Source organism: Sitophilus oryzae, unplaced genomic scaffold (genome assembly GCF_002938485.1).
Source record: "Sitophilus oryzae breed Bouriz unplaced genomic scaffold, Soryzae_2.0 scaffold_1167_pilon_pilon, whole genome shotgun sequence".
Taxonomy (NCBI): Eukaryota; Metazoa; Arthropoda; class Insecta; order Coleoptera; family Curculionidae; genus Sitophilus; species Sitophilus oryzae.
Genome location: NW_022145801.1, coordinates 322,826 through 335,091, shown reverse-complemented (window position 1 = coordinate 335,091; position 12,266 = coordinate 322,826). Strand labels below are relative to the sequence as shown.

Sequence of the window (12,266 nt, the reverse complement as noted above, 5' to 3'; positions counted from 1 at the left end):
CAGTACTACCAATTTTAATAGTTCAAATAATAGATCACCACAACAAATTCAAACTATAAATTCTCAGTCGTTAATCAATTCAGCAGATAATTATTTTTCAGAACCGAGCACATCTCAAAATTTTTCGGGAAACGAGAGCGAAGCCTTGGTCGCGAGCAGCCGATTAAGCGCTTCTTAAAATTAGATAATAGCTGTTCTATGAATTACACACTACCTGAGCATAAAAATAAAATTAAAATTGAGCAAAACTTAATTGACATACCGCATAAATCAGTATTATTTTCCGATAGTTACCAACAATTAGAGATAATTAAAATCCCTTCTTTAGATATAAAAGATAAAGAATTACATCTTTTATTAGATACAGGGGCAGATATATCTTTATTGAAAGAATGTATCTTATTACAAAATAATCTAAAATTAAATAAAACTTGCATTATAGAATTAAAAGGTATAAGTAAAGAACCTGTATTTACTAAAGGTGTTTGTAACATCCCAATTAAATTAAACAATAACAAAGCAATAACTCATCCTTTTCACATTGTGCCAGATAGTATACCGATTAAAAGTGATGGACTATTAGGACGCGATTTTTTGCAAAAGTATAAAGCCAAAATAAATTACGAAGACGGAGTCATTAATTTTGAAGACAATTTTTTTAAAATTTTGCCGTCAGAAGCAACTACAATAATTCCCGCGAGATGTCAAATTATTGTACCTGCTCTAGCTAATTTATCTTCGTCCGAAGGCATAGTAGTTTCAAAACAATTATCCGAACATTTATATCTAGGGTCAAGCCTAACAAAAGTCCAGAACTATAAATGTTTAGTTAGCATATTAAATATTTCTAATGAAGCTCAAACTATCCATACACCTAGAGTGAATGTCGAACCTATTTCTTTTAATGAGTACGAATTTATAGAAACATATAATTATGACATTATCGATCGTTTTGCTAAAATAAGAAAAGAAATTAATCTAGACCAATTAAATGAAGAAGAAACTAATTCAGTATTAGATATTTGTAGAGATTTTAACGATATTTTTTACTTAGAAGGCGATAAACTAACAAGCACCAACACAATAAAACACACTATACCGACAGAAAGTAATAAAGGTCCTATTAACGTAAAACCTTATAGATTGCCTTTCAAACATAAAGAAATAATTAATGAACAAACTGAGCAAATGTTAAAAGACGGGGTAATTTCCGCTTCGGACAGTCCTTGGAATAGTCCTTTACTAGTTGTTCCTAAGAAAAGCGACCCATTATCACCTAAATTTAGAGTATGCGTTGATTTTCGAAAGTTAAATGAAATTACCATTGGAAACGCATATCCTCTACCTAATATAGCAGAAATTTTAGACCAGTTAGGAAAATCTCATTATTTTACTACCTTAGATCTTACTAGTGGATTTCATCAGGTAGAAATGGACGAAAAAGATAAAAATAAAACCGCTTTTAGCACTAATACAGGACATTACGTTTATAACAGAATGCCTTTCGGTTTAAAAGGAGCTCCCGCCACATTTCAAAGACTCATGAACACAGTTTTAAGCGGTCTTAATGGTATGAAATGCTTTATTTATTTAGATGATATAGTAATTTATGCAAACAACTTAAATGAACATAACGATAGATTAATTGAAGTTTTTCAAAGATTTAGACAACATAATTTAAAACTTCAACCTTCGAAGTGTCAGTTTTTACGAAAAGAATGTTTATACTTAGGTCACATTATTACAGAAAACGGCATTAAACCAGATCCATCAAAAATTCAATGTGTAACAAACTTTCCGCAACCTAAAAATCCTAAAGATATAAAATCTTTTTTAGGGCTTGTAGGATATTATAGGAAATTTATCAAAAATTTCGCTAAAATTGCTAAACCTTTAACCGAATTATTAAAAAAAGATTCTGTTTTTAATTGGGGTATAAAATGCGAAAATTCTTTCCAAATTCTTAAAGATAGTATAACTTTTCCACCTGTTCTCCAATACCCAGATTTTACCAAAGAATTTATTATAACAACAGATGCGAGTAATTTCGCAGTAGGAGCAATTTTATCGCAGGGTAAGGTTAATCATGATCGTCCAATAGCGTTTGCTAGTAGAACTCTAAATAAAGCAGAACAAAATTATTCAACTTCAGAAAAAGAGCTAACTGCAATCGTCTGGGCAGTAAAACATTTCCGTCCATATATTTTTGGCACAAGATTTAAAATTGTTACAGATCACAAACCCCTACTCTATATATTTAATATCAAAGACCCTGGTTCTCGTTTGACGCGTTTTAGAATAAAACTTGAAGAATATGACTATGAAATAATTTATAAAGCTGGAAAGATTAATACAAATGCTGATGCATTGAGTAGAATAGTTAGCACAACAAATGTCAATTCTATTATTACCAATTATGATAATTTTAAAACACATCTCGAAAGCCATATAATTATTAATTCCAAAGTCAAAGAAAAAAACACAAATCTGTTTGAAACACCACAACTTATACCTATAGTTTTATTTTTGCCAAAATTATTCAACAAAAACGACTTTAAAATTCTAGAAAAAAATAAACAAATTAATACATTTTTAGAACATTACGATAACACAAATCCTTTAGACATGCCGTCAGTTTTTCAGTATCAACAAAATAATTGTAATATATTTCTATTAACAGACAACGAAAATACATTCAGTGATATTAATTATGAAAATATTTGGTCTTGCTTACTAACTTTACGAAATATTATATCCAACGAAAAAACCGAACTATCATTTATAAAATATCATTACAACTCATTAGTCAAATGGGAAATCGTTCTTCCTATGATAAGATATATTTTTAAAGACCTCTATTCAGAAATTACAATATTTAACAACAGTCTTATCAACCCCTCAGATGCTGAAAAAGTTGTATTATTAAATGAAAATCACAATTGTCCATTAGGAGGTCATCAAGGGTCATCCCGCACATATAAAAAATTATCTCAATTATATACATGGAAAGGTATGAAAAAAGACATAAAAGAGTTTATAAAAAAATGTGAACTTTGTCAAAAAAATAAACAGTCTCGAAAAACAAAAATGCCTATGGTAATTACGACCACGGCATCAAAACCGTTCGAAAAATGTTTTTTAGATATAGTTGGACCACTACCAGAAACCGAAAATGGTCACAAATACATATTAACCTTTCAGGATGATTTAACAAAATATATAATTAATATACCTATGAGAAATCAAGAAGCTGTAACTGTAGCGCATCATTTTGTAACGAATATTATATGCATTTACGGAATACCTGACATGCTAGTCACAGATCAGGGGTCAAATTTTTTAAGTGATATTTTTAAAAGTACTTGCAAGTTTTTAAAGATAAAAAAGATCCAAACAACAAGTTATCACCCAGAGTCAAACGGAGCACTAGAACGCTCTCATAAAGTTCTAGAAGAATATTTAAGACACTTCATTAAGACATCTCAAACAGACTGGGATAATTGGATTCCCTATGCAACATTTACATATAATACTACACCTCACACTGCTACACAATTTTCTCCATTTGAACTTTTATTCGGACATATTCCTACATTACCAACATCAGTTAAACAACCACCTAAAGTCAATTATACTTATGATGATTTCATAAACAATCTTAAACAAAAAATGCAACATTCTAATCAATTAGCTAAAGAAAACTTATTAAAATGTAAAAACATATCAAAAAATAATTACGATAAAAACAGTTATACCAGAATATTCGAAATTGGTGACAAAGTGTTACTTTACGACGAATCAGTTCGACGTGGCAGAAGTAAAAAACTTTCCGCCTTATGGATTGGTCCATATACCATTATAAAAAAAATATCAGATGTAAATTATACAATTCAAAAAGGAAAAAATAAACAAACTATTCATGCAAATAGATTAAAATATTTTTATTATTAAAACTAAACATAATCAGTATATATAGATTATAAAAACTAGAATTAATAAATTTTAATTAGCTTATTATTAGTATATATATTTTGTTTTAGGGTTAATTTATTTATAATAATTACCAGTATCCTAGCAGTAGTCCACTCAGAATACAATATAACCACTTATGACTTGAACCCTGGAATACACTTTGAGCACCTGGGCGAACTAAGGTTTTTTAATAACAAATGGAAACTAGTAACTTTTGTAGAATTAGAAAATATTAGTAATAAGTTATTATCATTAAAGAATTACCGTAAGTATACTACAGATTTATGCAATAATGAGAATGCTCAATATCACTATTATATTTGTCAGTTATTTTTGAAAAGTTCTAAATACACTTTCGAAAAAATTGAAAAAGAACTAGAAGTCTTACACGAATTGATCGGTCATAGTCATTTATCAGAAAGTAGACAAAAACGAGGTTGGTTCAATATTGTAGGAAAAGCAACTAAAGTTTTATTCGGCGTTTTAGATGAAGAAGATGCTAAATACTATAATGATAAAATTTCACAAATGAATAAAGACGAAACTTCAGTCCTTCAACTTTTAAAAGAACAAACAAAAATTGTTCAATCAACAATAATTAATTTCAATAATACTATTGGAACTTTAGATTTTAACGAAAATTTATTAAAAAATAATATAAAAAAGATTAGCGATGAATTAAGCAAAGTCAAAGAAAATTTTCATTTTCTATATATAAAAACCGGCATAGAAGAACACGTCACTATTTTAAATATGATGCTAAATCAATTACAATTAGAAATCATGACGATTACGAATGCTATTTTAGTAGCAAGAAAGGGAGTTTTACACCCCTCAATATTAACGCCATTAAGGTTAATTAACGAATTAAAAGATGTGTCCGAATCTCTACCTCATGGATTAGAATTTCCTGTACCATTAGATCCGCTCAATGCAAATCTCATTCTAAATGTTATCGAGTTGCAAGTTTATTTCGAAAACAAACGATTAATATATATTATAAACATCCCTTTAATTGAAACAAATTTATTCTATATTTATAAAATATCACCCTTTCCAAAATTAATGTCAAATAACCAGTTTATATTAATTCAACCCTCATCTAAATATATAGCAATTGACGAAAGCAAACAGCAGTTTATTACACTGTCGGAAATAGAATTTAATACTTGTTTAAAAATTATAGAAAATAAATTTATTTGCAAGCAACAAAAACCAGTTTCTCTTGCTCATTTGGCAGATAATTGCGAAGTTAAATTATTGCAATTCACAAATATCATACCTGATATCTGTGACAAACGTATAATTCAGTCAGATAGAGCAATTTTTATTCAACTACAAACCAGTAACACTTGGTTATTTGCAGTTCCTCATCCAGAAACTCTTACGATATCATGTAATAATAAAAAAAATCACGTAGATGTAATACTAAAAAATTGCGGTAGTGTCACTATAGGTAAACAATGTAAAGCTTATAGCGCATCATCAATGCTAATCCCTCATGGAAATACAGTCCAGTCCAATATTTCAAGTGATTTTATTCCACCATTCGACATTAGTGATAATTGTTGCGAAAGGATAAAGGAAGAAAAAATAAACATTAGTGAAATATTTCTCAACGAACATTATAGGAAATTAACAAAGCACATCCCCGAACTTAATGTAGCGAGCCATAAGCTAGAAGATATTGAAAAGTTAGGTGATGAAATTCTAAAAAGGAAACTTGTAAACAATTATACATTTCCAGCATCTGTAATTGCCTATATCTTAGCTCTTCTTGCTATTATTTTTATTATTTATAAATTGTATACAAAATGTACTAACAAGACAGCCTGTTGCGGAATTATTCCAAACTTATGCATTAGAGTTAATCAGTCTGTGGAACCATCTTCTAGAAATAGTGATAGATATGTTGCTCATTATAATCGTAATATTAGCCAAAACTCTGAAAATGTAGGTAACTATGAAAACTCCGAAGAAGAGAATGTTAATTTACAGGCGCCCTCGCGCAGACCCATTGGGTATGTACCATCAAGGCGACCATTAAAAGAAAAATAATTTCCGCATTTGATACATTTTTAAATCTGCAATAGTTATAAAAAAAAATGTTAGTTAAGTTAGAATGTAAGTTAGTTATAATTAGTAGTTAAGACTTGTATAATACTTTTATATATGTACTTTTATTCATTTCCATCTGAGTTATACTAATTAATTATATAAACATTTGTTTTGAGATTTCATATCACTTTCACCTCATGAAATCTCTCATTAAGGGGGGAGGTGTTGTGAACATACATTTAATATGGTTATATGTATATGTATATTCGACAAATTGTATAAAATATTATTTTTACCCTTATTCTACGGCTATGCCTAAAGAATTTAAGGTACGAAAAATACCATCAACATTATTATTCTTCTCAGAAAGATGGGTGATGCAAATAAACAGAACCATTACCTTAAGATGAAATTTGGAAGAAATAGTCATAAAAGTTGCATCATTTTAGTTTTCCTTTGTAATTCGTTTACTTTCAGACGCGATGTCTGGTTTCTATTTACTTAAGAAATGGTCATGTTTGTCCCTTGCAAACCTACCTGAAAATATTATTAAGAAATAGTAGGTACGCCCGTGGATTTTCGGAGAGGGCATTCTCATAAAGCACGGTCACAGAAGGGACCGGGGACATTCATAAAATTTTTCATAGACGTAATACTGCTAAATTTATATTTTGTATTAAAAGTTTAAAAATAAAAAGTAATAACAACTTAGTAAGAATTTAATTATAAAAAAAATAAAGAATAACATTCCCAACAAGTGGTGATACGAGTCAAATAGAGAACTACAACATTTGGTGGCAGCGACTACAAGATTGGTGACGACGGTGGTCCAATCCAGGATCACGACAGCGTAAACAAACAACATAAATGTACAGTTTTATATACTAATTCCATTATAATAGAATTAAATAATAAACATATTGTAATTATGTATATACCTGCAGATTGAGTGAAAAGTTTTGTTCTTAAAAAATCTCTACTCTACATATTATAAACGCTCGTTCAAATATTAATCTTATGAAATACAAGAATTTTAAGTTAATGTCTCCTTTTCGTTACTAAGGCTAATGTGGACTGGGCCTACTTTGTTTACACGGAATCCGAACCGCGGTCCTCGGCCATATCATTGTCAATGGCCTACCGACTTGGCGAGTGTTTAAATCGACTCTTACTCAGGAGACATCCGATCTCATCCAAACCCTCTAAACTGAAGTAGTAATTTCCGAATAAGCTTAATTATTACGTGCAACACTCTGTATATTTTAGATAGTCCATTCAGAGGAATGCTTATGAGTAATGTTTAACTCAGTCTCTAGAAATTTTAATGTCCTTCGTATAAACTAAAACATTTTTTTTTTGAAGAAATGTTTAGAAAGAAAAATAAACCCTTTGGTCCTATATATTCTTCTCTCGATATTTCTTATTGAAAATCGAATCACCCTGTATATTTTAGCGACAAATTAATGTTATTTTTTAATCTTTTCAGGGCTGCTCCGTATTATCCAAGTGGACCTCATCAACGAAATTCGGGCAATATTCCTGGTTGTTATAATAATTACAACTTCTGTTATGGTTATCCCGAAAACAACAGTTACCAGTAAGTTAGAAACAAAATAGGAATATACAGGATGGCGCACCTCATTCGCCTCGGTTGATTATACGAAAACGGAAAAATGTAGAAACAAAATATTCTATGGGTATATGTGGGGAGACAATGTGCACAATTTAAAAATTATTTTGAAATATACAGGGTGTTTCAGAACTAAGATCCATACCAAAGTTACATATTTTCTTATGGAACACCCGGTATTTTATTTCATTTTTGGATTCCTGGGCCCAAAAAAGGCATTTATTATAAGGGTTAAATATGGTTAAAATCTACGGTTTTTGAGATATTTAAAGATATTGAAATTTGCATACTACAGTAAAATAGATTATTAACACCCTGTCTTATGCTGAGTTTAAAGGTAGAGAAAAAAACTTTACTGAAAAATCGTATTGCTTCCTTAAATTTATACAGGGCTATCAAAAGTTACTGATCTATTTTAAGGATATATTTTATATAAGAACTTCGTTATTTCAAATAAAACACCCTGTATTTTTTTAATTAAATCGAAGCAGATTCAAATGCTCTTTCAAACTATATTAGGGTTTCCTATACCTATCTAGCTCAGATTTTGCATAAAAACATAAAACGCGATTTTTAAATAAAATTGCAATCAAGATGGCTGGTATCGCTATGGCAATTTTATAGTGACAGTTAGTAGCTATAAACAAAAAAATTTGCGGATTATCCAGTAAATTTTAAAATATTGAAATAAAATGATGGTACTATTTGATGCTGCGGAGGAATTTTGATAGATGGCACAAACATATGATGACACATAACCAACATGACGTTAGCCACGGATGACATTAACCTGTGCGACTTTGCCGCTATTTTAGGCCAATTTTTCACGTGCCGGTCGCCGGAGGAACGGCTCCGGTGGAGCCATCACGGTGAAAACAAATGAATTATTTTAAAATCTGTGTTTAAAATCATATCATTGAAAGCACTCAGATTTGTATTAAAATATAAAAAAACACAGCTTAACCCCCCTCACCATAGAAAACCTAACCAAAGCAACCCAAATGCTAACCAATCTAATATTTTTGCAAAATCACAGTTAATTATTAAAATATTAAAACCATAGCTTAACACCCTCCGCAAAGAAACGCTAACCAAAGCAACCCAAATCCTAACCAATCTAATAATATTTTTGCAAAATCACAGTTAATTATTAAAATATAAAAACCACAGCTTAACACCCTCCACAAAGAAACGCTATCCAAAGCAAATCAAATCCTAGCCAATCTAATAATATTTTTGCAAAATCACAGTTAATTATTAAAATATAAAAACCACAGCTTAACACCCTCCACAAAGAAAAGCTAACCAAAATTTCAAAACCACAGAACCCCTAAAAGAATATCTAACATAATCTCACTTCAGTAGAAAATTATATAAATTAATTATATTGACAACGTCGCAAATAGCATGCGAAGGCCGTCGATCAACTGTCAATCAAAAAGTCAATGGTTTCTAGCTCGGAATATTGTAAATACATGTATTTTTTTAATTTTTACGCTTACAAAGAGGTTTTCTTGAATTTTTGTGCTTTAGAAGAAATTGCTTTATTGTCATAAAAAATTAAACAATTTTGTTGACAAAGCTTAAAAAAAAGAATATAAAAAAACATACAAAACTTCACTTAACAATAAAAAAAAACATATAAAACTAACAGCAAACATGCAAAACTAAAACAATACTTTATACAATTATAGAAATTGTACATTGTCAAAAATTTATTTAATTAAATATAAATAAAATATAAACATACATGTAAATAAACAACTGTATATAATGTCAATACTAAATTTAAATGGATAGAAAACAAAATCATTTCTTAAATTTAGTGAATGTGTGTTAAATTTAGAACCCTAGATATTAATAAAAAAAATTAAACTAGGTCAATCCACATCTATATAATGTAGTAAAGTGCTAATATTCAATATTTCTACCTAATCTGTATGGAAAATTTAACGTTTTTAGTGTCCGTAATGTCGACTGGAACCTCAAGGGCTTATGCTTAAGGATATCCAAATAGGAATCTTCCTGATAAGCGTTCCTTTGAAAAACTACTTGTCCTATTTGGCAGAGCTGGTAGTCTGCTTTCTAAAAAACCTATTAGGCAGAAACCTGTCATTGGAAGTGAAGAAAATGAATTTGCCATAATTGGCTCTTTTATAGAAAATCCATATATCTACAAGTCATCGTAAAATAAATCAAAGAACTACTTCTTCGTTTTTCTTGATAGAATAATAAATACATATTTAATAAATATTATTTATTACTAATATAAACTATTGTAGGTAATTTAAATAAAAGTATTGTAGGTAAATTAAATAAAAGTAAACTGGTATAAATTTAAATAAGTCCATAAACTAATTTCGATTTTGAAAATAGTTACTTACTGTCACTAGAAACTTGCCATGACGACACTAGCCCTCTTGGTTGCCATTTTATTGAAAAATTGATCTTTATTCAAAATATGAGCTAGTTAGGTATAGGAAACCCTAATATATTTTGAAAGAGCATTTGAGAGAGAGAGCATTATATTTTATAATATAAGTTTTTATGTAAAATATATTCTTAAAATAGATCAGCAATTTTTGATACCCCTGTATAAATTTAAGGAAGCGATAACATTTTTCTGTAAAGTTTATTTCTCTACCTTTAAACTCAGCATAACAATTAATTCTCAAAAGTAATGTACAGAGTGTTAATAATCTATTTTATTGAAGCATGCAAATTTAAATATCTTTAAATATCTCAAAAACCAAAGATTTTAAAGATATTTAACCCTTATAATAAATGCCTTTTTTGGAAATGAAATAAAATACAGGGTGTTCCATAAGAAAAAAATATAACTTTGGTATGGATCTTAGTTCTGAAACACCCTGTATATTTCAAAATAATTTTAAATTGTGCACATTGCTTCCCCACATATACCCATAAAATATTTTGTTTTTACATCTTTTCGTTTTCGTATAATCAACCGAGGCGAATGAGGTGCGCCACCCTGTATATGTATTGTAATCGCAAAACATTTTCCGATGCACGTCATCAATCATATCGACATTGACATTGACCTGACTAAATGAAAAAATTGGCAAAAATATTTAAATTTGTTGTATAATTTAAGATACAGACTGTATCTCATTCTTCATTTTACTTTATAGAGCAAACGATTGTATCAAATATTTTATTTAGATTAAAGCTGCAAAAATTAGTTTAAACCGAATTTTATTATTACTATGTTGGTCACATTGCGCCGTGTTCAGCAATGTTGTCCCTTATTATTTGACAATTATCCAGTCAGTCATTATTTTGTATAATATCGTGTTGTTGTTGAATCTTTGTGAGTAATTCTCGTTTTTTGCCTATTTTCGTAATTATTTTTTAACAATTGCACTTCTAAGCACAAACAGTTCTTTTAAGAACTAAATTTTCGAGTTTTTGTATTGCATTTCTTGAAATTGTGTGTTGAAAATATGCAGAAGCATTTAGACAAACAAAGTAAAGAGCTTGTAGTTTCCCTTTTGTTTGGGTGTTTTAGGTAGCATGGTTGGTACCGGTATTTGGTAGCAGGGTAGGTTTCTTATTGTGTGAGAGATGTTCGTCACGGAGTGGCATAGGGAATACGGGGGGAATGTCGGGAATGCGTTGTGGGGTTGGAATGCGTGGTGCGTAGCGGGGGTTTTTAACAATTTGAAGGAGTACGTGACAATAAAGGTCCTTTATTACCCTTGACTGCAGTTAGAGTAGGTTTGATTGGGCAGCACATTATACCACTTTCAAAGTTAGTTTTTATTAAATTCTGTGATTATTAGTTTGTGCATTAATAGCACCTTCTTACTTGTTATTACCACTTACGGCGTTGTAAGATGTACATCAATAAAAAGATAAATAAATAACCCATAATATTATCGCTAGCCGTTAGTTTTTTGCCAATATGTAAGGAGTAAAATAATTTATAAAACAAATATACCAATTAATTACTAAAATATTAGTTATTAAATTAAAAATAAAACGTAAAACTCTTTAAAAAGTGATGTAATAAATATATTGTTTTTATTCCTCAATTTTAAATTAACACTATGTATGTACTATGTTTACAACTGAAAAAGTCATAAAAAATTAAAATATCTAAAGACCGAAAATTACTCTAAGCTACACGCACACTGGTGCGATCACGGCCGCGATCACGATCACGATCACGATCAGGGCAACGATAACATGAGCGATCATTCTAGCTCACACCAACGCGTTCACGTTCACCGCCGTACCTATATGTAGTGAGCTATACTGTAGGTATACATAGGTACAAATTAAAATTGTGAATTATGTATACCGAAAAAAACGTTCTTAAATATTTACCTACAATATTTAAACTTAAACAATAAAAATATATACATATGTACTATCCAGGGGCGGCTCGTAGCACTGGAAGATGGTGAGGCACATTAGAAGAGAATTTTTATTAGTATGTATATAGGGTGACCATTAGGACTAGGAAGTCCAATAATATCTTCGTAGTTGACAAATATATGAAAAAAAAAGTTCTATATAAAAAAAGTCCATATCCTAAAAAAATATTTTTTTTTTAAATTGCAATCGCATTACGATTTTTCTG

General features: G+C 29.7%; 1 protein-coding gene across 8 annotated transcripts in view; it reads left to right on the top strand.

Annotated features, from left to right (window-relative positions):
- The window catches only part of LOC115888163 (reticulocyte-binding protein 2-like), a 145,428-nt gene that overhangs the window by 119,170 nt on the left and 13,992 nt on the right, over window positions 1-12,266 (top strand). For all 8 annotated transcript variants that reach the window (XM_030907777.1, XM_030907769.1, XM_030907828.1 and 5 more), the window contains one exon: window positions 7,517-7,627. In XM_030907777.1, coding sequence (XP_030763637.1) covers window positions 7,517-7,627 — 111 coding nt within the window. The remainder of the gene's footprint in view (window positions 1-7,516; window positions 7,628-12,266) is intronic.